General features: G+C 45.4%; 1 protein-coding gene across 1 annotated transcript in view; it reads right to left on the reverse strand.

Moving 5' to 3' along the window:
• The window catches only part of WDR72 (WD repeat domain 72), a 203,930-nt gene that overhangs the window by 84,193 nt on the left and 94,519 nt on the right, over positions 1–25,218 (reverse strand). The window contains exon 14 of the mRNA XM_038750044.1: positions 1,532–2,343. Within this exon, the coding sequence (XP_038605972.1) occupies positions 1,532–2,343 (812 nt within the window). The remainder of the gene's footprint in view (positions 1–1,531; positions 2,344–25,218) is intronic.

A 25,218-nucleotide genomic window follows, 5' to 3' on the forward strand; every position in this document is an offset into this window, starting at 1 on the left:
AGTGCTGGGGTGGATACAAGCAAATCATGGAGGCTTTATGAACCTGGTAGGCTCAACCCGCTGACTCTAAGTTGAGCCTCTGTAGCTTTTCTGCCCCACCCCTACACACCTGACACTTCTGTCACCCTTGAAGACAATTCTGAAATCACGAAATCATCCCGGCTCCACCAACTGTCAGCTGTGTGACTTTGGGCAAGTCACTTAGCTTCTCTGTGCCTCAGTTCCCTCATCTGTAAAATGGGGATGAAGACTGTGAGCCCCATGTGGGACAACCTGATCATCTTGTAACCTCCTCAGAGCTTAGAACACTGCTTTGCACATGGTAAGCACTTAGCAAATGTCATCACTTGTTGGCATTTACTATTACTGTGTGGCCTAGTAGGTAGAGCATGGGCCTGGGAGTCAAAAGGACATGAGTTCTAATCCTCCACTTATCTGCTGTGTAACCTTCGGAAAGTCACTTTACTTTAGAGAGGCAGCATGACATAGTGGATAGAGCACAGGCTTGGAAGTCAGAAGGTCACATGTTCTAAACCCAGCTCCATGACTTGTCTGCTGTGTGACCTTGGGCAAGTCACTTCACTTCTCTGTGCCTTGGTTCCCTCATCTGTAAAATGGGAAATGAGACTGTGAGACCATGTGGGATAGGCACTGTGTCCAACCCAATTTGCTTGTATAATAATAATAATAATGATAATATTGATGGTATTTGTTTAGTGCTTACTATGTGAGAAGCACTGTTCTAAGCACTGGGGGGATAGAAGGTGATCAGGTTGTCCCACATGGGGCCTCACAGTCTTAATCCCTATTTTACAGATAAGGTAATTGAGGCACAGAGAAGTTAAGTGGCTTGCCCAGGGTCACACAGCTGACAAATGGTGGAGCTGGGATTTGAACCCATGACCTCTGACTCCCAAGCCCATGCTCTTTCTGCTGAGCCACGCTGCTTCTCTAACTCGTATCCAACCCAACACTTTGTACAGTGACTGGCACATAGTAAGTGCTTAAATGCCACAATTATTATAATTATTATTCTCTGGGCCTCAGTTACCTCAGCTGTAAAATGATGGTATTTAATGGTATTAACAAATACCATTAAAAAAACCTAAATGTTTAGAACATATATATTTCTAAAATATTACTGAATCTACTGAACTTCCCATCCCTTTCACAAAAACGTAATATAAGGGTAGTGAAATTATAATCAATAGTCAGAAGCTGATTTCCATTCCTGCACCTGGCAAGGGGATTCAATGCAATAAACAGAGGAACAATCAAAACTTCTGTACTTACTAACACTGAAATGTTTAAAGTAGCACAGCACTACTTAAAGTGGATGAAAGAAAGGAACAGAGAGATGGAGGTTTAAAGAGATGTAGAGAGGAATGAAGAGAGGAAGAGAGAAAGAGGAAGGCAGGACATCAGAGAAAGAAAGAATGACATGAAGCAAAGAAAGAAAGCATGCAGTTTTGGTGTTTGTGGGGGTTATCTCCAAAAATGAAGGAAAAAGTGACTTATATGAACTTCTCACCTGGTAGATCTATCGTTCAATTCTCCAGGCATGTGAACTATCTCATGAACAAAAAGTATTCGGCTCAGTAAATAGAATATAGCATCTGGTGATGGGGAAGATTCCTGGCCATCTTCCAGAAGTGCCGGGGCTCTGGTCTGTTGGGGGACAGAAGCGGTGTACTTGTTTGACAAGTCGAGCACCTTTCTGGAAAACAGATTGAATGCCGAACGCTCTTCCAACTGACTCCTGTTGCAGCCCGGGAGCTGCAAAGAGAGGTGATCATCTCTGGACACGAGCCCAAATGACACGGGCCCCTGAAGTCTTTGGAGATTTAGGTGGCGGATGCAAAAACAATCTAGTTCCCTGTCCACTCCCCATGGCAAGAGGCATGACAGGAGGAGTTTAGCCGTGTCCAGCGTCAGGTTCTCATCGATTTTCCTGAATGGCTTGAGGTGGGCTTTTTTGGAGTTCTTTGCCTTCTTCTGCCTTTTCAGACCATCGTTTTCATCCAGGGCTTTGAGGGGAACGTCCTCTCTCAGGGCATGACCCCCACACCCGTTTCTGCCTGGTTCCTCGATGGGCGGTGGAGAACTCGCTGCCTTGCTTCTCTTTAATGTCAGTGTCCTTTTCTCTCCCGTGCTCTTGACTCTTCTGAGGAAGTCGCTGCCATGAAGGGAGTTAGAGCTCGGCAGCCCGTTGAGTTGTGGCGACACTGGGAGTTCCGCCAGGTTTTCCAGATCAAACAGAAGGATGTGGAAGCTGATGTTGCTCCACTTCATCTTCACAGGTAACACGCTGAAAGGGCATTGGAAAGAGTCGGGAACAGGGCCCTATAGGGGAAAAATAAGAAAGGCATGTATTTAGAGAAGCAGTGTGGCTCAGTGGAAAAGAGTGCGGGCTTTGGAGTCAGAGGTCATGGGTTCAAATCCCAGCTCCACCAATTGTCAGCTGTGTGATTTTGGGCAAGTCACTTAACTTCTCTATGCCTCAGTTGCCTCAACTGTAAAATGGGGATGAAGACTGTGAGCCCCCCATGGAACAACCTGATTACCTTGTATCCTCCCCAGCGCTTAGAACAGTGCTCTGCACATTGTAAGTGCTTAATAAATGCTATTTTTATTATTATTACTGACCCTAGCCACCTCAACCTCCACTACCAGGTTCTTGACTGCTTGTACAATATCCCTAATATATCTCCTATCTGCCCTCCTCTCTGTGTCAACTGTGAACCCCACAATTCTTATGCTAATATTCCTATGCTCTACTATTTCCTCTATTTCTAATTTACTTTGATGTCTGTTTCCCCCTGTAGACTGTACATTTCTTGTGGGTAGAGATTGCATCTATCAACTCTGTTGTATTGTACTCTTCCAAGTGCTTAGTATACTGCTCTGCACACAGCAAGTGATCATCATCATCATCATCAATCGTATTTATTGAGTGCTTACTATGTGCAGAGCACTGTACTAAGCGCTTGGGAAGTACAAATTGGCAACATATAGAGACAGTCCCTACCCAACAGTGGGCTCACAGTCTAAAAGGGGGAGACAGAGAACAAAACCAAACATACTAACAAAATAAAATAAATAGAATAGATATGTACAAGTAAAATAAATAAATAAATGGAGTAATAAATATGTACAAACATATATACATATATACAGGTGCTGTGGGGAAGGGAAGGAGGTAAGATGGGGGGATGGAGAGGGGGACAAGGGGGAGAGGAAGGAAGGGGCTCAGTCTGGGAAGGCCTCCTGGAGGAGGTGAGCTCTCAGCAGGGCCTTGAAGGGAGGAAGAGAGCTAGCTTGGAGGATGGGCAGAGGGAGGGCATTCCAGGCCCGGGGAATGACGTGGGCCGGGGGTCGATGGCGGGACAGGCGAGAACGAGGTACGGTGAGGAGATTAGCAGCGGAGGAGCAGAGGTTGCGGGCTGGGCTGTAGAAGGAGAGAAGGGAGGTGAGGTAGGAGGGGGCGAGGTGATGGAGAGCCTTGAAGCCCAGGGTGAGGAGTTTCTGCCTGATGCGCAGATTGATTGGTAGCCACTGGAGATTTTTGAGGAGGGGAGTAATATGCCCAGAGCGTTTCTGGACAAAGATAATCTGGGCAGCAGCATGAAGTATGGATTGAAGTGGAGAGAGACACGAGGATGGGAGATCAGAGAGAAGGCTGATGCAGTAGTCCAGACAGGACAGGATGAGAGCTTGAATGAGCAGGGTAGCGATATGGATGGAGAGGAAAGGGCGGATCTTGGCAATGTTGCGGAGCTGAGACCGGCAGGTTTTGGTGACAGCTTGGATGTGAGGGGTGAATGAGAGAGCAGAGTCGAGGATGACACCAAGTTTGCGGGCTTGTGAGACGGGAAGGATGGTAGTGCCGTCAACAGAGATGGGAAAGTCAGGGAGAGGACAAGGTTTGGGAGGGAAGACAAGGAGTTCAGTCTTCGACATGTTGAGCTTCAGGTGGCGGGCAGACATCCAGATGGAGATGTCCTGAAGGCAGGAGGAGATGCGAGCCTGGAGAGAGGGGGAGAGAGCAGGGGCAGAGATGTAGATCTGGGTGTCATCAGCGTAGAGATGATAGTTGAAGCCGTGGGAGTGAATGAGGTCACCAAGGGAGTGCGTGTAGATTGAGAACAGAAGGGGACCAAGTACTGGACCTTGGGGAACCCCCACAGTAAGAGGATAAGAGGGGGAGGAGGAGCCTGCAAAAGAGACTGAGAAAGGACGACCGGAGAGATAAGAGGAGAACCAGGAGAATCAATATGACTGATTGACTGAACCATTTTGCAGAAGTGAAATAAGAAGGAACCTAGAACATTTCTTCATAAACCCTCTGACCTCCTTCCACCTTGCTCCACAACTGCTGCATTCCTCTCCCAGGTCTCTCTGAACACAGTACTACTTCTGAGCCCTGGAACACAGTGGCAAGAGCCAAGGCAGAAGGAAGCTGGGTGTTTTAAATAAAGTGAAAAACATAAAGGTAACTGCTGCTATATGCTAAGATGCGCTCTCAGCCCCCACAACTATTTGACAGAGTTTCCCAGACTTGCTCAACCTTGATCCTCCAAAAGATCTGAGAACTGCCAATCAGTGCAGAAAAGATACAAAATAGTGGCTTTCTGGCCTACTAGATCTTTGCAGCATGTTCTCAGTGCCACCTAAAATCCCTCCTCCCTTTTCTCCCTCTTACTCAAAATATAAAGTGGGCACCCCTGGCCATATGTTCTGGGCCAGGGGTAGACCCCTGAAAACTAATTTCCTGGTATCAAATTTAATAGTTGGTCACCCCACCCACATTGCTTAGGGAAGCCACCAGGGTCGGGCTCTGGAAAAGCATGATGCAAGGATCAGTGGGGATCTCTGGCATTGGAGGTGATGAGTGGCAAATAAAAATAAATACCTTTTTGCCCTGGGCACTGTGTCACTGCTGCAGCCTAAAAGGAGCCCTGGAAGAAACTGAACCAGCATCCCTGGGCTGTAGGCACAAAGTCAGTCAATCACATTTACTGAGTGCTTACAGAGGTCTTTACTAAGTGCTTGGAACAGCACAATAAAGCAGACACATTCCCTGCCCACAACAAGCTCACAGTCTAGAGGGGGAGACAGACATTAATATAAATAAATACATTATAGATATGTATATCTATATCAAGCAAAATCTCCTCACTCTCAGCTTCAAGGTTCTCCATCACCTCGCCCCCTCCTACCTCATGTCCCTCTTCTCCTTCTACAGCCCAGCCCACACACTCCACTTCGGTGCCACTAACCTCCTCACTGTGCCTCATTCTCACCTGTCCCGTCGTCAACCCCTGGCCCATGTCCTTCCCCGGCCCGGTATGCCCTCCCTCAACACATCTGCCAAACTAGCTCTCTTCCTTCAAAGCCCTACTGAGAGCTCACCTCGTTCAGGAGGCCTTCCCAGACTGAGCCCCCATTTTCCTCTCCTCTTCCCTTCTCCATCACCCCACCCCCCACCCTACAGCACTTGTATACATTTGTACGTATTTATTACTCTATTTATTTTACTTGTACATATTTACTACTCTATTTATTTTATTAATAATGTGTATATAGCTATAATTCTCTTTATTCTGATGGTTCTGATACCTGTCTACATGTTGTGTTTTGTTGTCTGCCTCCCCCTTCTAGACTCTGAGCCTGTTGTTGGGTAGAGACCATCTCTATATGTTGCCAGCTTGTACTTCCCAAATGCTTAGTACAGTGCTCTGCACATAGTAAGCACTCAATAAATACAACTGAATGAATTATAGATATGTACGTAAGTGTTATGGGACTGGGAGGGGGGATGAATAAAGGGAGCAAGTCTGGGTGACACAGAAGGGAGTGGGAGAAGAGGAAAGGAGGGCTAGTCAGGGAAGTCTTGGAGGAGATGCACTTTCAATTGAGCTTCGAAGCAGGGAAGAGTAGTTGTCAGTTATGATGAGGCACAAATGACTTCATATACCAAGGACTCATCATCATCATCAGCAGCAGCATCATCAATCGTATTTATTGAGCGCTTACTATGTGCACAGCACTGTACTAAGCGCTTGGGAAGTTCAAATTGGCAACATATAGAGACAGTCCCTACCCAACAGGGGGCTCACAGTCTAAAAGGGGGAGACAGAGAACAAAAGCAAACATACTAACAAAATAAAATAAATAGAATAGATATGTACAAATAAAATAAATAAATAGAGTAAAAAATATGTACAAACATATATACATATATACAGGTGCTGTGGGGAAGGGAAGGAGGTAAGATGGGGGGGATGGAGAGGGGGACGAGGGGGGAGAGGAAGGAAGGGGCTCAGTCTGGGAAGGCCTCCTGGAGGAGGTGAGCTCTCAGCAGGGCCTTGAAGGGAGGAAGAGAGCTAGCTTGGCGGATGGGCAGAGTGAGGGCATTCCAGGCCCGGGGGATGACGTGGGCCGGGGGTCGATGGCGGGACAGGCGAGAGCGAGGTACGGTGAGGAGATCAGCGGTGGAGGAGCGGAGGGTGCGGACTGGGCTGTAGAAGGAGAGAAGGGAGGTGAGGTAGGAGGGGGCGAGGTGATGGAGAGCCTTGAAGCCCAGGGTGAGGAGTTTCTGCCTGATGCGCAGATTGATTGGTAGCCACTGGAGATTTTTGAGGAGGGGAGTGATATGCCCAGAGCGTTTCTGGACATAGATAATCCGGGCAGCAGCTTGAAGTATGGATTGAAGTGGAGAGAGACACGAGGATGTTAGGTGAAGAAATCTTCCATGAATATAGAAAGGTAAAATACAATATACTGGAAATAGACAGTCTATCCAAGCTTGCTGGTTTTCAACATGAGTAGTAAAAGCTAAGGAGCAATGCTCTCCTTCTCTAGGTCCACGGTTCTCTTTCTCACCAGGGTGGGTCTCCCAACCCAATTCTTTGAAGGCCAAATTGAGAACAACTTTCATTACCCATATAATAGCTAAACACAGTAGACTAGGAGACAGAAGAAGAACAAATCTGGCCCAGTGAGAAGCGGGAAGTTCAACAAATGAAAATACCTATCAATGCAGCAGTTCCATCCTTAAATTTCTTTCCCCAAGACTGAGTTCCTGGAATCATGGTTCTGGGAGCTATTTGGTCCCTGACCCTGAGTTGTTCTGCTTAGTGGTCTGGAGGGATGGGGTACTTAGATGTTGGTTGGCAAGCCCCCACCCCTGGAAATTCCAGCTACTGGCCAGACCCTTGGGAATGTCCCTAGCTGGTTTGGCGAAGCAATCCCAATTGAGTCTTCCTGGCTTTCGAAATGCAATATCCATCTTAAAGCACTGGAGGTATTGGACCAAACATCAGTCACTTAAAATCTGTCAAGGCACTACCTCTGATCCAAAGCTAATCTGGGCAATGCCTTTCTTTCCCAGCATACAACAATGCTGCTATGTGCACACAATTCTGAAGAAACACCAGAAACAATTATGGAGCTTCTGAGATATCCGATTCTACAAAGACCTGCCCAAATTGTTCTGCTCAGACAATGGAGCTGCATCCAGTGAGAAGAGGAAGAACAGGGTAGAGGCATGTGAAAGGGAATTTTGAGACTGAAGTTCAATTTCTATAGCTAACCAAGGGTTTCGCTCCAACCCAACACCCAACCTTAGTACTTGTGTATTGTTTTCCTATCTCAACACATATGTACACAGTTTATTTTTATTGATTTGTATATTTATTTGCACATTTAATTATTTACTCAGGTACTTCATCCTAACAGCTACTATTCTGATCCTAGCACTTATCATATCGCCATTCACTTTCCTGCCACCTGTATTTCCCTACTTTAGTCCCAAGTACATTCTGCTGCCCAGATCATTGTTCTAAAAGAAAGTTCAGTCCATGTCTTCCCACTCCTAAAAAATCTCCAGTGACTGTCCAACCACCTCCACATCAAACAGAAACTACTTGCCATGAGTTTTAAAGCACCAAATCAGCTCTCCTCCTACCTTACCTCAATGATTTCCTGCTACAGCCCAGCCCAAACACTTCACTCCCCTAATCCCAATCTACTCACTGTAACTCAATCTCATCTATCGCATTACTGACTCCTTGTCCACATCCTCCCTCTGGTCTGGGCCCTTTCATATTCGTGAGACCACCACTCTCTCCAACTTCAAAGCCCTACTAAAATTTTATTTCCATCAAGAGGCCGCGGCTGTCTAAGCCCCCATTTTCCTTACTCGCTCTCCCTTCTTCATTGCCTGTGCTCTTGGATCTGTAATAATAATAATAATAATAATAATAATAATGGCATTTCTTAAGTGCTTACTATGTGCAAAGCACTGTTCTAAGCGCTGGGGGGATACAAGGTGATCAGGTGGTCCCACGTGGGGCTCACAGTCTTAATCCCCATTTTACAGATGAGTAACTGAGGCCCAGAGACGTTAAGTGGCATGTGCAAAGTCACACAGCTGACAAGCGGTGGAGCCGGGATTAGAACCCATGACCTCTGGCTCCCAAGCCCAGGCTCTTTCCACTGAGCCATGCTGCTTCTCTTAATAACAATAATAATAAAAATAATAATAATAATAATGATAGAGGTATTTGTGAAGTGCCTACTATGTGCCAAGTACTGTACTATGCCCTGGGTTCGATACAAGATAATCAGGTCCCACAAAGAACTCACAGTCTAAGTAGGAGGGAGAACATTAAAGTGTGTACCATTTAAACATTTCATATCCACTGCACCCTCAGCCCAACAGCACTTATGTACATATTCATAATTTATTTTAATATCTCCCTCCCCTCTAGACTGCAATCTCCTTGGGGCAAGAATGTGTCTACCAACAATATTATACTGTACTACCAAATCAGTCAATAAATAATATTTTTGAGCACATACTGTGTGCAGAGCACTGTACTAAGCACCTGGGAGAGTACAATATAGCAGAGTTGGTAGACACATTTCCTGCCCATAACGAGGATGCCATGTAGAAGGACAATATTGGTTGACTGAAAGTTAATCAAGTTGGATCAAGTTGGACACCGTCCCTAACTGAAAGTCCCTGAAAGTCCCTAGTCCCTGAAGGTTAATCAAGTTGGACACAGACTAAGAAGGAAGGAGAAATAATAATAATAATAATGATGATGGTTTTTGTTAAGCACTTACTATGTGCCAGACGCTAGGGTGGATACAAGCAGGTTGGACCCAGTCCTTATTCCACACGGGGCTCACAGTCTCAATCCCCATTTTACAGATGAGGTAACTGAGGCACAGGAAAGTGAAATGACTTCCCCAAGGCCATACAGCTGATGCCAGGATTAGAACCCTTGGCCTCCTGATTCCCAAGCCCATGCTCTATCCACTACATCATGCTGCTTCTCAGGATTGAATCCCCATTTTACAGTTGAAGTAACTGAGGCTCAGAGAAGTTAAGTGACTTGCCCAAGGTCACATAGTAGACACGTGGCAGAGCCAGGATTAGAACCCATGTTCTCTGACTTCCAAGCCGGTGATCTTTCCACTAGGCCACACTGCATCCCCAACTACTTAGTACAGTACTCTGCACGCAGTCAGTGCACCGTAAATACCACTGATTGACTGGTTGTTCCGGTAGTACTAGTTACAGTAGTGTTGGCATTAACTGAGCACCCACTGGGTACACTGAACTCTATTAATGGCTTGGGAAAATACAGCAGATACTCAAGACAAGCACCCTGCTGCCCAGGGAGGTCACACTCTAATGGGGCCAGTAGATTAAAATGATGAACAGAGAGTGGGAGAAGGAGGAGAATAGGGTTATAGTAGCACAACTGAGTCAGATTACAGGGAATGGGGAGGGGGCTGGCAGAGGAAGCCCCGTGCCATCTCTGCAGCTGCCGCCCACTCCCAGGAGCTCACACGTGGCATTGCCAGCCTCTCAGCCCTGTGGCTCAGCTCGGTACAAGGACGGGTTTCATTTACATCTGTCCAACCATCAGTAGGTGCCTCTTCCTCTGCTACACTTAGGTCTTAGTTACCCAACAACAAAAAAAAGGGGAGTGGAAATAAACGATCTGGACCATCAAATACCGGGCTGGGTGTTGGAGGGGCCTGCCTCTCCTGCTCTACATTCAGCTTCTGGAGAATTAGGTTTGCACCTTCGACCTCCACTGAATTGTCCCACACACCTAGCATTTGTACAGCGCTCCATCCACGATAGGTGTCCGACAACTGGCTGATTCATTTTGAACTGACGGTTCTTAAAGTTGGACCTGATCATTCAGTGGCTGGGTTTCAGTTAACTAGGGGCTGGGAGGTGGTTTTGGCCCACATGTGAGGTGCCATCTGGAGCCTGCCAACTTGGGCAGCTGACAATGATGTCCTGGAAGGAATACTGCATTATGTTGCTGGAGGCTCTTGGGGTGCTCCACTTCCCCATGGATGGCTTCATCCTGGGGAGCATGGAATGTTCTGTTTCATATCCACTGGGCCAAGGAAGATTCATTCATTCAACAAATTTATTAACTGCTTACTGTGTGCAGAGCAAAATAGGGAAATCAATCAATCAATCGATCAGTGGTATTTATTGGGCACTTACCATGTGCAGAGCACTAGACGCTTGGGAGAGTACAATACAACAAAATTGATAGATACATTCCCTGTCCTCAAGAAGCTTACAGTCTGGGCCAGGTGGGGAGACAGACATGAAAATAAATTACAGGTAGAGGAAGCAGCAGGGTATATGAATTTGCACATAAATGCTGTGGGGCTAGAGGTGGAGTGAGTATCAAAGTGCTGAAGGGGTGCACAGATGACACAGAATTTTGGTTTTTTAACGGTATTTGTTAAGTGCTTACTATGTGTCAGGCACTCTGCTAAGCTCTGGGGTTGATACAAGTTAATCAGTTTGGACACAGTCCCTGTCCCACATAGGGCTCACAGTCTTAATCCCCATTGTACAGATGATGTAACTGAGGCACAGAGAAGTTAAGTGACTTGCCCAAGGTCACACAGCTGACAAGTGGCAGAGCCAGGATTAGGACCCAGGTCTTTCTGACTCCCAGGCCGCTGTTCTATCCACTAAGCCATGCTGCTTCTAAATTGAAACCAGAATTAAAACCATCAGGTATGATCTCCCCCCAAAAATCTTCCCTGCTCCTCTCCAGTCCCTCCCTCCACCTGTCCCCACATTGACTCTTCCATCTTTTCCAGCAGTATCCCAAGAAGGATTACTCTACTTATTTATTTATTTTATTTGTACATGTTTATTCTATTTATTTTATTTTGTTAATATGTTTTGTTTTGTTCTTTCTCCCCCTTCTAGACTGTGAGCCCACTGTTGGGTAGGGACCATCTCTATATGTTGCCAACTTGTACTTCCCAAGTGCTTAGTAGTGCTCTGCACACAGTAAGCCCCTTCCTTCCTCTCCCCCTAGTCCCCCTCTCCATCCCCCCCATCTTACCTCCTTCCCTTCCCCACAGCACCTGTATATATGCATATGTTTGTACATATTTAATACTCTATTTATTTATTTATTTATTTTACTTGTACATATCTATTCTATTTATTTTATTTTGTTAGTATGTTTGGTTTTGTTCTCTGTCTCCCCCTTTTAGACTGTGAGCCCACTGTTGGGTAGGGACTGTCTCTATATGTTGCCAATTTGTACTTCCCAAGGACAGTGCTCTGCACACAGTAAGCACTCAATAAATACGATTGATGATGATGATGATGAATAAATACGATTGAACGAATGAATGAATGAATGAATGGAGATCTCCCAGCTCCTCTCAAAATTTACCCTGACCCCATCTTCTGAACCTTATCAATCACTTGCCCTCTCCTTTCTTCCCTCTCTGACCATCAACTGCAACCGCTCACTTTCCAATGGCTTCTTGCCAAAGCTTAACCTCATCCTAGAAAAAAATTTGATTCCACTGCTCCCTTCAGTTAGAAGCAGCATGGGGTAGTGGATAGAGCTGTGGCCTGAGAGTCAGAAGGTCATGGGTTCTAATCCTGGCTCTGCCACTAGTCTGCTGTGTGACCTTGGGCAAGTCACTTCACTTCTCTGTGCCTCAGGTCCCTCATCTGGAAAACAGAGATTGAGACTGTGAGCCCCATGTGGGACAGGGACTGTGACCAACCCGATTTGTTTATATCCACCCCAGCTCTTAGTACAGTGCCTGGCACATAGTAAGTGCTCAACAAATACTAAAATAAAAATAATAATTATTATTATTATCTCCCTCCTACCATTTACCTCCAAACTCCTTAAGGGAGTTGTCTGCACCAACTGGCCTGGAATGCCCTCCCTCAGCACATCCGCCAAGCTAGCTCTCTTCCTCCCTTCAAAGCCCTACTGAGAGCTCACCTCCTCCAGGAGGCCTTCCCAGACTGAGCCCCCTTTTCCCTCTCTTCCTCCCCACACTCTGCCCTACCTCCTTCCCCTCCCCACAGCACCTGTATATATGCTTGGACAGATTTATTACTCTATTTTACTTGTACATATTTACTATTCTATTTATTTTGTTAATGATGCACACCTAGCTTTATTTCTATTTATTCTGATAACATGACACCTTTCCACATGTTTTGTTTTGTTGTCTGTCTCCCCCTTCTAGACTGTGAGCCTGCTGTTGGGTAGGGACTGTTTCTATATGTTGCCAACTTGTACTTCCCAAGCACTTAGTACAGTGCTCTGCACAAAGTAAGCACTCAATAAATACGACTGAATGAATGAATGAATGAATGAATGAACTGCCTCCACTTCCTCTCCTCCAGTTATCTCCTTGACCCCTGGATTCCACCCTCTTCACTCCATGGAAACTGTTCTACTTAGTAATGACCTTCTTCTTGCCAAATCCAACAGTCTCTACTCCATCCTAATCCTCCTCAACCTCTCAACCACTCCCAATGCTGTAGACCACACCTTTCTCCTTGAAAAATTATTTAAAATGATTGATTGATTGATTGAGAGTGAATGGGGAGGGGAGATGAGGAGTTAGGAAATAATGAAGTAAGGATTTTATCTCAATGTTACACATAAGTACTTGAGCCTTCACCCATCCCCTAGTATCTCCTAGCCTTAAATTAAATTTGGTTACTCTGCTGCCTAACATTCACTTTTATTAAAGCCTCAAATCCAGTTGAATGTCATTCAATTTTTAATAACAGTCCTTTTTTTAATAACAATAAAAGCAGTATATGCTGAAGTGCCAGACAATGCTACGGCCATGCCAATGTGAAGCACAAGAAATAAAGTTGAAAAGGCTTGAATACAATTTTAATTGTATCTTGATGCACCATTTCACAAATAAATTAATTAATTGCAATATAAATCATTTTGAGGTTAAAAAATTGAATAGCTTCTAAAAGCAAACGTCTGAATAAATCTTTCAAACGAATACCCACCTTTAATCGATTGTGAAGTTTTTGAAAAATAAACTTTCCTGTATTTTTAAACATTTTGAACTATTACAACCAGCCTAGCCATTAAACTTATGGACAGATTTTCCTTAGCTCAAGAGCACCTCATTTTTTTTCACCAACCATAATATTTTGTGTTTGAATAGAAGTCCTGGTGAGACCAGAAATACACAAGGGGGAAAAAGCCTCCTATCCTCTAGTTTACATGGCAGCTTGGGTCTGTTAATCAGGGGTTCCAACATCTATAAATAATGATGGCATTTATTAAGTGCTTACTATGTGCCAAGCACTGTTCTAAGCACTGGGGAGGTTACAAAGTGATCAGATTGTCCCATGTGGTGCTCACCGTCTTTATCCCCACTTTACAGATGAGGTAACTGAGGCACAGAGAAGTTATGTGACTTGCCCAAAGTCACCCAGCTGACAATTGGCAAAGCCGGGATTTGAACCCATGACATCTGACTCCCAAGCCCGGGATCTTTCCACTGAGCCACGCTGCTTTTTCTACTCCCTGTTCCTTCCACTGGCCAACTATGGGATCTTGGGAAAGTCTCTTGACTTCGATGTGCCTCAGTTTCTTCATCTGTGAAACAGGAATTCAATACCTGTACTCCTTCCTCCCAATTCAGTGTCACACCTGGAGAGTTTCCTGCACATTACCAGTCTTGGCTACGGGAGGGAGAGTCAAGCAGAGGTCTAACCATTCCATTCTTAGCTTGGGCAGTGGTTAGCGAGTGGAAGACAATCTGCTACAAGTCAAAACTCACTCATGCTTGGCAGCAGTGGCATGGGAGAGAGTTGAGGGTGGAGACTCAAGTTTACCATGCTGAAGGAGGCCATGGTAAACCACTTCTGTATTTTTACCAAGAAAACTCAATGGATACACTACCGGAATGTTTGCAGATGGAGAACGGGGCATTCCAGGAGAGATGTGTCCATGGTGTAGCTATGGGTGGAAATGACTTGACAGCATAAGACAAGACCCTCTCTCCTTAGACTGTGAGCCCCATATGAGACAGGGACTGTGTCCCACCTGATTACCTTGTATCTACCCCAAAACTTAGTACAGTATTTGAAACTTAGTAAGTGCTTAACAAATACCATAATTAGGCAAGAAGGCTGGTCAGGTTTGAATGACTAAAAACATCCATGACCTTGGACAGGGGAGAGCTGACTCCTTTGCAACTGAGAGAATCCTGCTTTTTCACTGACTGACTCAAGGTGGTCGTGTCTAATACTGTAGAGCTGTCTTTCAGGTTGAAGGCAAAGATGTTGATGATGGGATTATTTCTGCGAGTGTCACACTGTGCCCATGAAAATACAGTCAGGGACCTCTTCTGGCCCCTTGCCAGTAGGCAGCTTTTGTTTCCTAATATTTTGTATTTCCCAAATACTTACTGAGGTGCTCTGAACAGAGTAGGAGCTCAATAAATACCACTGAATGATTCATTGCATCCTTCTGGGTCTTCTACTTGTCTGTCCAGGTGACTCCACCTGGAAATGGGCTCTGTCAGGAAAATTAGGGGGAAGAGCAGCCCATTTCCCTTTCTCTGCTTCCTCCTGAGCTCATGATGGGGCAGGGACTGGTCGTGATGGATTTTCCCCCACGAGCAATGGGGAATCAACACTCCATGCAAATTGCAGAGCATTGGAGGAGGAGTCCCCCGGCTGGCAGGAAAGGAGGAAATTACCTCAGGACTCATTTGATGGATAGACTCTCTCCATCTAGCTTCTGAATCAGCCTCTGGATAGCAGAACAGTGAGGATCTGTCCACATCCCACCCTAGGCAGCCACCCAAAACGGAAGATGTATATCAAATGCCTTTGCTTAGGGCCAGAGGGCCCATCCCTACCCACACCCCATCCTTCCCACCTCAGTACCAATAGGGATGATTACAAGATCCTCTGCCCATTTGCAACTGAGGCAAGTCTGTTTGGGGCCTGGAGACCTTGGCCTCCATGTTGTCCAGTTGCTGTGCTTGCCATGCATGGAATTGACAAACGTTCATGATGCCACCAAATACAAGTGCCCGGGCCACAGGCTGGAAAAAGCCATGTACTTTCTGTTTCATGTTTTGCTGTCCACATAAGTAGCTGATGATGAAAGAGAAGGTGGATCCAGGATTTGACTCCCCCTGAATTTGGTTCTATTATAGTCCCAGAAAAGAGCATTCGTGCCTAGGTCAGAGGGAGTATATATTGTTTCTAGACACTGGGGATAATGTAATAGTAGTATTGATGGTGTTTCTTTAGCTCTTTCTAGGTATCAAACACTGGTTTAGATACCTGATCAGATTGGACATAGTTCCTCTCCCACATGGGGCTCAAAATAGGGGAGGAAGGGAGAGTAAGGTATTTCATTCTCATTTTACAGATGTGGAAATTGAAATTTGGAGAGGTTGAGTGACTTGCCCAAGGTCACACAGCAGGCAGGTGGCAGAGACTTTATCCAGTACTTTCCTTTGTATTTATGTAGTTGATTCCCCAGTATCATAATATCAAAAATAGTCACCTCTTAGATTTTTTTAACACGTCTGATTTTTTTTAAAGCACGTCTGTTTTATCTGCCTCATCCTAACCCTCCTCAACCTCTCAAGTGTTTCTGATGCTGTAGACCACATCTTTCTCCTTGAAACATTATCTAAAATGATTGATTGATTTATGAAGGGTGAATGGGGAGGGGAGATGAGGAGTTAGTCATCTTGATGTGGCAGGAAGAGGCAGTTATTTTGTCCCCATTTTTAAAATAAGGAAAAAGAGGTCCAGAAAGGTTGAACGACTTGCCTGAAGTCACATAGCAGGCCAGTGGCAGAAGGGAACCCTAGCAATCAGCATTATCTTGAACTGCCTGAGGCATTTTCTGATAAATGTGGTCTAGTGAAAAGCATGTGGCCCAGAGAGTTCGAAGACCTACGCTCTAGCATTGCCACTGGCCTGATCGTGTGACCTCGGGCCAGGCACTTAACTCCTCTGGGCCTCTGTCCCCTTATCTGTAAAATGGGGAAAATAATTCCTCACCACCTATCTCACCAGAAAGGTAGGAGAGATAAAGGAGATAAGAAATGTCAAAAACACTTTTTGGAAAAAGAAAAGCTCTGTTCAGATTTAAGGTATTGAGAAAATTAATTCATTTTAGAAACTGCATATTAAAGGATTCATGCTGCTTTTCAAACATGTATGTGGAGTTCAACCAATCTCAGCTGCCAGCCAGAAAATGAACAACAAGGTTGAAAGCCATTAAGCATTCTCTCTCTCTCTCTCACACACACACACAAACACACACACACACACACACACACACACACACACACACACACACACACACACACACACACACACACACACACACCAGCACACAAGTTGTGGTCAGAACGGAGAGAGTCGTCCCTTTATTACCTATAAATGTCAGGGTCTGCCCTCTCTGTCAAGCACTCAGTTCCCCAAATTCAGCCAGGGTCCATTAGTGGTACATGAAAACCAATAATGCTACTCTGTATTTTGGAAAGTCTCAAATCGAAGAGCAGAGCCTACCTGAGAATTCAAGTTACTGTATGTGTTCACAGCATGATATCCAGGAAGAGGAAATGCTTTTATACTTTTCCCCCCCAAATCCATCAATACATGCCATGTACTTTAGCTGATTTAATACACACAAGCACATAAAAATTTCATGGAAAGTACAGTTTGAATGCTATTTTACCTACCTTCCTTCTAGTCTCTAAAGGCTTTTTTCCATTGGGACTGAACTTATTCTGGGAACTCTCTCTCTCCCTCACTCTCTCTCTCTCCCTCTCTCTCTCTCCCCCTCTTTCCCTCTCACTTAAAATATAAAATTCCATTAGCTGGATGAGATTCCTATATTGTTTCACCTCCTGTTCACCTGCTCTTTCAGACCCTGACTCTCCTTCCCAGATGCCCTCGGAGAAGGACTCTGGCCTTGGAAAGAATTTTAAGAGGACTTGGAAAAGACTTATCCAAGAAAGTGAAATGATTTTGGATCATTTAACCTAATGGAGGGGAGGCTGAAAAGCAGTCTTGAAAACTAAAAGGATTACTCTCTGGTCCAGGCCTTTGCTGATTCCATCAAGGGCACCAGAGGAATCAGGTCTAATAATTGCAGTGGGAAGGATTTAAGGTAGTTCAAAGGAACTGCAGCTGAACCATGAAGACATTCGGACAACAGGCCAGAGAAACCTCCTCTCCTTTGGGTTGAGGAAAACAAAAGAAATATTTAAAGCAGATGGCATTCTCCTAGAACTCGGGAGTTGCATTCCTAGGGATCCTCATTTAAAAGGAAGACTCACTTGGGAACACTCAACCCATGACTGATGCTGTGAGTGTGAGCAGAAGCATTTTTTACAAAACCTGTTGGCCTCACATCCAGGCCAGCTCTTCCTGTCAGAAGAACATTAACTCTGCTGTCACATTCTAGTAGTAGTAGTAGCTCTTATTGAGTGCCCACTGGAAGTAGTAATAATACTTACTGAGTGCCCACTGGGTTCAGGGCACTGTGCTAAATGCTTGGGAAATACAAAATAAGCAAATGACTCATGGACTGTCCACCAGGAGCTTATGCTAATGAGAGAAACAGACATTGAGAATCAGTGTGGCCTAGTGGTAAAGCACAGGCCGGGGAACCCAAAGGACCTAGGTTCTGATCGCCGCTCTGCCACGTGTCTGCTGAGTGATCTTTGGTGAGCCACTTCACTTCTCTGTGCTTCAGTTACCTCATCTGTAAAATGGGGATGAAGACTGTAAGCCCCATGTGGGACAGGGACTGTGTCCACCCTGATGAACTTGTAACTATCCCAGCACTTAGAACAAAGCTTGGCACAGAGCAAGCAATTATCGAGTACCAGTATTGTTCTTATTGTCAGATTAAATAACTAACAAGGTAATTGAGATGAATAAGTGAATATGCGATTGAATAAACTTATATGTATATGCACTATGTTGAGTATACGTGCATAGACTGTGCGCCCACTGTTGGGTAGGGACTGTCTCTATATGTTGCCAACTTGTACTTCTCAAGTGCTTAGTACAGTGCTCTGCACACAGTAAGCACTCAATAAATACAACTGATTGATTGATAAGTGCTTGAGAGAACTGGGATGAGTTGAGATGCTGAGACTTGCATGTAGAACCTTCAAGAGGGCTTTGAATATTGGGAGATCTGTGGTTTGTAGCTTTTGTGTGGGGAGGGAGTTTTGAGCCAAAAGAACAGTGTGAGTGAGGGGAAGGAGGTGGGAGAGTCAAGATCCGGGTACAGTTAAAAGCTAGCTTAGCAGGACCATAGAGAGTGGGTTGAAGGGTAGTGCATGAAGAGAGCAAATAGGTAAAGTGGGGGTGAGTTACTGGAGAGCTTTGATGTCAAGGGAAGAGCATGCCCTAGTGGATAATAGCATGGGCCTCGGAGCCAGAAGGTCACAGGTTCTAATCCCACTCCTCCACTCATCTGCTGTGTGATCTTGGGCAAGTCACTTTACCTCTCTGGGCCTCAGTTCCCTCATCTGGAAAATGGGGATTAAGACTGTGAGCCCTATGTGGGACAGGGACTGTCTCCAACCCGATTATCGTGTATCTGTCCCAGAGCTTAGAAAAGTGTCTGGAACATAGTAAGCTCTTAACAATACCATCATCATCGTCAGCAGCAGCATGTCACTGTCAGAAGTTTACACTTGATGGGGAAGGGGTGAGGAGAAGTGTGATGAGAGTCATTTCAGGGAGATGATCCATGCAGGACCATGTAGTAATAATAATAATAATAATAATGGCATTTATTAAGCGCTTACTATGTGCAAAGCACTGTTCTAAGCGCTGGGGAGGATACAAGGTGATCAGGTTGTCCCACATGGGGCTCACTGTCTTAATCCCCATTTTACAGATGAGGTAACTGAGGCACAGAGAAGTTAAGTGAGTTGCCCAAAGTTACATAGCTGACAATTGGCAGAGCCGGAATTTGAACCCGTGACCTCTGACTCTAAAGCCTGTGCTCCTTCCACTGAGCCAGAGACTGGAGTGGGGAGAGGCGAGAGGGAGGGAGACCAGCGAGGAGGCTGGTAAAATAGTGATAGGGATAAAACAACTTGTACCAAAGTAGAAGCTGTTTGGATGGAAAGGAAGGGGGCAGATGCAGCTTTAGGAAGAATTGGCAGGATTTGAATATGAGAAATGAAAGACAGTAAAGAATCCAGGATATCACTGAGACTGCAGACTTCTAGGACAGAGAAGAATGTGGTGCTAATGAATGAGATAGGCAAGTTAGCAGGAGGAAGAGAATTAGGAGGGTAGATAAGTAATTCCATTTGCCCTCTCAAAGGTCACCAATGACCGCCTACTTGCCAAATCCAATGGCTCATACTCTATCCTAATCCTCCTCGACCCCTCAGCTGCCTTCGACACTGTGGACCACCCCCTTCTCCTCAACACGCTATCCAACCTTGGCTTCACAGACTCCGTCCTCTCCTCGTTCTCCTCTTATCTCTCCGGTCATTCATTCTCAGTCTCTTTTGCAGGCTCCTCCTCCCCCTCCCATCCCCTTACTGTGGGGGTTCCTCAAGGTTCAGTTCTTGGTCCCCTTCTGTTCTTGATCTACACTCACTCCCTTGGTGACGTCATTTGTTCCCATGGCTTCAACCATCATCTCTACGCTGATGACACCCAAATCTACATCTCTGCCCCTGCTCTCTCCCCCTCCCTCCAGGCTCGTATCTCCTCCTGCCTTCAGGACATCTCCATCTGGATGTCTACCCGCCACCTACAACTCAACATGTCCAAGACTGAACTCCTTGTCTTCCCTCCCAAACCCTGCCCTCTCCCTGACTTTCCCATCACTATTGACAGCACTACCATCCTTCCTGTTTCACAAGCCCGCAACCTTGGTGTCATCCTCGACTCCGCTCTCTCATTCACCCCTCACATCCAAGCCATTACCAAAACCTGCTGGTCTCAGTTCTGCAACATTGCCAAGATCTGCCCTTTCCTCTCCATCCAAACCACTACCCTGCTCGTTCAAGCTCTCATCCTATCCCATCTGGACTACTATATCAGCCTCCTCTCCGATCTCCCAACCTCTTGTCTCTCCCCACTTCTATCCATACTTCACGCCGCTCCCCGGATTGTTTTTGTCCGGAAACGCTCTGGGCATGTTACTCCCCTCCTCAAAAATCTCCAGTGTGTACCAATCAACCTACGCATCAGGCAGAAACTCCTCAACCTCGGCTTCGAGGCTCTCCATCACCTCGCCCCCTTCTACCTCACCTCCCTTCTCTCCTTCTACAGCCCAGCCCGCACACTCAGCTCCTCTGCTGCTAATCTCCTCACCGTGCCTCGTTCTCGCCTGTCCCACCGTCTAACCCTGGCCCACGTCATCCCCCTGGCCTGGAATGCCCTCCCTCCCCACATCCGCCAAGCTAGCTCTCTTCCTCCCTTCGAGGCCCTACTGAGAGCTCACCTCCTCCAGGAGGCCTTCCCAGACTGAGCCCCTTCCTTCCTCTCCCCATCCTCCCCCTCTCCATCCCCCCCGCCTTATCTCTTTCCCTTCCCCACAGTACCAGTATATATGTATATGTTTGTACGTATTTATTACTCTATTTATTTATTTATTTACTTGTACATATCTATTCTATTTATTTTATTTTGTTAATATGTTTTGTTTTGTTCTCTGTCTCCTCCTTCTAGACTGTGAGTCCCCTGTTGAGTAGGGACCGTCTCTATATGTTGCCAACTTGTACTTCCCAAGCGCTTAGTACAGTGCTCTGCACACAGTAAGCGCACAATAAATACGATTGATTGATTGATTGATTGATAATAAATTGGAGGTGTTGGGGGGCCATCTAAATGCAGATGTCCTGGAGGCAAGACGGGTTTGCAGGCAAGATGAGAGCTCACAGCTAGAGAGGTGACGTGTGACTCATCTGTGTAGAGATGGAAACTCAAGCCATGAGAGAAGATGAGATCCCAGAGGAGGATGGGGGGAGAAGAGAAGACGTCCCTTGGTCTTGAGAATCAGAAGACCCAGGCTGTAATCCCACCTCTGCTACACCTCTGAGGGATGCAAGTCATCCCTCAGGCCCTGGAAAAGGGACCTGTCTTGGCCAAATTGTTGCTGAATTGCACTTTCCAAGCACTTAGTACAGTGCTCTGCACACAGTAAGTGCTCAATAAATACAACTGAATGAATGAATGAATATAACTTCTCTGTACCTCAGGTACCTCATCTGTAAAATGGGAATTAAATAACTTCTCCCTCCCCCTTAGACTGTGAACTCCATGTGGGGCAGACACCATGACCAACCTGCTTACCTTGTGTCTACCCTAGGACTTAGCACAGTGCTTGACACATGATAATCACATAGCAAATACCAATGTTATTATTATTAGCATTACTACCCAGAATACAGGCAGAGGAGCATCAACAATTAAAAGATCAGAGGCAGTAGACGAGCCACAAAACAAAATTGAGAAGAAGCAGTCAGAGCGGTAAGAGGAGAACCAGGTTAGCACCGTATTATCCAAACTGAGGTCTGAAAGTATTTTGAGGAAGAGGAAGTGGGCCACTGTGTCAAAGCAGCCAAATGATCAAGGAGGATTAGGACAGAGTAAAGCCTGTTGGATTTGGCCATAAGGAGGTCAGTGTGACTTTAGAGAATGCAGCCTGAGTAGAGTGAAGGACCTGAAAGCCTGATTGTTGTGGGTCAAAACAGAGTGAAAATAGGCACTCTGAAGCACTGAGGAAATGGGCATTCCTTCTACCACACCATAGTTGTATCCTTGACAAACCCCACAGGATATTTTAGAGCATGATTTTAAAATGTGAAGGAAGAACGGGGGAACACTGTGTCATCACAGGGCCGTGAATAGGTTACTACTACAACCCAGCTGCATGCTTCTCTCCTTCAATGCCAACCTACTGACCAAACATCAATCTTGTCTATCTTGCTGCTGACCCCTTGACCACATCCTCCCACTGGCCTGGAATTCCTCCCTCTTCATTTGTGATGGACCACATTCTCACTACCTTCTAAACCTTTCTAAAATCATTTCTAAAATCAAAAATCTCTTCCAAGAGACATTCCTCGACTGAGCCCTCATTTTTCTTCCTCCCTCTTCCATCTGCATCACCTATGCACTAAGATCTGTACCCTTAAAGCACTTGATATTCATCTCACCCTCAGCTGCAATGTACTTATGTGCATAGCCATAATTTATTTTAATATCTGCCTCCCCCTCTAGATAGACTGTAAGCTCCTTGAGGGCAGGGAATGTGTGTACTAAGTCTGTTGTATTATACTCTCCCAAGTACTTAGTACAGTGCTCTCCACACAGTAAGTACTCAGTAAATAACAATGATGGATTCTCATGCCTTGCATCTTGCAGCAATACTCATTTGTAAACTCAGAGCTGTAGTAGTAATAGTAGTAGTAGTAGTAGTAGTAATGATAGGTATTGAGTACCTTTTGAATGTGATGGACTGTATTAAGTGCTTGTACAAAAGATATCCCACCCATAAGAAAAGCCTTCTACCAGAGAAGACAGACATCTAATTGTTTACAATTAGCTGAAGCAGGAATTGAAGTGAAATAAAAAATCGGCTACTGGACTGTCTGCACCCTCCTCTTCCCCATGGCATCACACCACCAAAAACAGCTAAACTCAAAAATTTTGCCCCCACATGCCCTTCCCCAATCATCATCATCATCATCATCATCATCATAATGATGGTATTTTTTAAGTGCTTACTATGTTCCAAGCACTGTTTTAAGCACTGGGGTAGATACAACATAATCAGGTTGTCCCACGTGAGGCTCACAGTCTTAATCCTCATTTTGCTGATGAGGTAACTGAGGCACAGAGAAGTTAAGTGGCTTGCCCAAGGTCACACAGTAGACAAGTGTCAGAACTGGGATTGGAACCCTTGACCTTCTGACTTCCAGGCGAGTACTATCCACTACGCCATGCTGCTTCCACTGGGAGATTGAGCTTTCTGTACAGCCGATGTGCCGTGAAGTTGGCTGCCTGGTGGGGATGCACTGCGGCTGAAGCAGCCCACAGTGTGACTACTCAATCACATCTGAACAAAACGTGTTGTGTAAGTCATATTCAACTATATTTAGATTTTGGGGAACTTAGTTATATTGTTAATGACTATCAAAATATGCTTTCTACCCGCCATTCTACTTACCCATGCACCTGGACATGAGATTGAGCAAATAGCAAGCCATTAAATTGGGAGGGAGGTCACTCTGGGTGCTATCAAAATTTGAACCACTGTGCCTCAGTTGGAAAAATCTTGTGCTGCTTTCTCCTCCACATCCACTGGTACCTTAAGTTAAGGTGCCTAATACTTGTACAGAGAATCAAGGACCTTATCTGAACCAATGCTGCCCAGGCACACCCATCCTCCACCCCCTCCCCATTTCAGAACTGCAATCCCAGTAACCCTCTGAAAAGTTTAAGTCATTTTGAAACCCAACTGGTCCACTGACCTGCTGCCTTCCCCTGCCTGGTCAGAAAGGCAATTTTCAAAGAAATAGATTTGACTTAATAAAAAAAAGGTCTAAAATAGCACCCATGTTTCTAAAAACTGGGCTTAAAACCACATAAAGGAGAGCGAAGCAAGTCCATCAGTTAAAGTTGAAACTCCTCCAGGGGGTTGGGACTCTGCATTTATTTTTTTTAATCAGATCTCCACCCAATATATTGCTTTAAGTGGTGGCTTTCAAAAAAATCAACCAAAAAATAAAAATAAAATAAAACCACCAAGTTTCATGCCGGATAGAAAAGAAATGATAAAAACAATACAATCTTGATTTCTCTTTTCCTGATAATCTCCAGGACTGGAGAACTTGGGTTCTGTGCCTTTGCTGTGAGAGTTATGTTCCTATTTTCTGATATTTCAAGAATACAAATTCTGGTTGGGTGAAGAAAGTTCATCTGTGCTTTCTGCGGGAGTTTCATCCTTTCTGACAGAAAGCAATACCTATTTTTAAAAATATTTTTTTATCGATTGACTGAATGAAAAAGAAATACAAAGACCTCCATGCATCTGGCCCTGATAATCCTTCAGCTAATACAACAAACACCTTAACTCTGTGGAGGAGGAAGAGTAAGCTGGGGGAAACCAATCCGCAAAGGAACGCCTCTGACAAAGATCTTTGGGTTCCCCGAGAAATCCGGGAATCTCGCCGGGAGTGCCTGCCCGAACAGATACGCAAACAATGCACGGAGCGGCCAACGAAGTGTAAATGAAAGCTCTGGCCATTCATTTCTAAATCCTTTGAGCCTCAGGTTCCTCGAGATGGTTGTCGATAGTAAAAAATTGCCTCCTTCAAATGGGGCTGGAGGACAGCATGCTTGGTGATTGGCAGCACAAATAGAGGACAGGCGAGAAAGCCTTCAATCTGCAGCTGTTGCACAGGAAGGAGGTGGGGAGCTGAGTCTACAATAGAGAAAGCATTTCCAAGCTAATGGCACAGGCAATCATTTGACCACCATGCATCTCTGATAGCAGCGGGGCATCCATTTACAGTGAAGTGTTAGAGTACCTTTTGGCTTTCGCTGGCGACGGCAGGGGTAAAACAACCTAGTGCGTGAGGCCCACTGACTGGTAATAAATTACTATATTGGATACTTTTTGTTTTCTTTCAGCATGACTTTCCTGGGTATTCCTGCTATCATTACCAATTAAAGTGGAGACCGCTTCAGCAGGCCATATCGCCAACTCTATATCAGCACCGAGGTTCCAATTGCATCGGCAAGCATCAAGGGTCGAGTCTCCTCTGACCTTTATCAGCTAAGTCTCCCTGACCACTCACTGTTGGAAGCAATCTCGGCCGAACAGATGG

The sequence above is a fragment of the Tachyglossus aculeatus genome, chromosome 8, assembly GCF_015852505.1.
Source record: "Tachyglossus aculeatus isolate mTacAcu1 chromosome 8, mTacAcu1.pri, whole genome shotgun sequence".
NCBI lineage: Eukaryota > Metazoa > Chordata > Mammalia > Monotremata > Tachyglossidae > Tachyglossus > Tachyglossus aculeatus.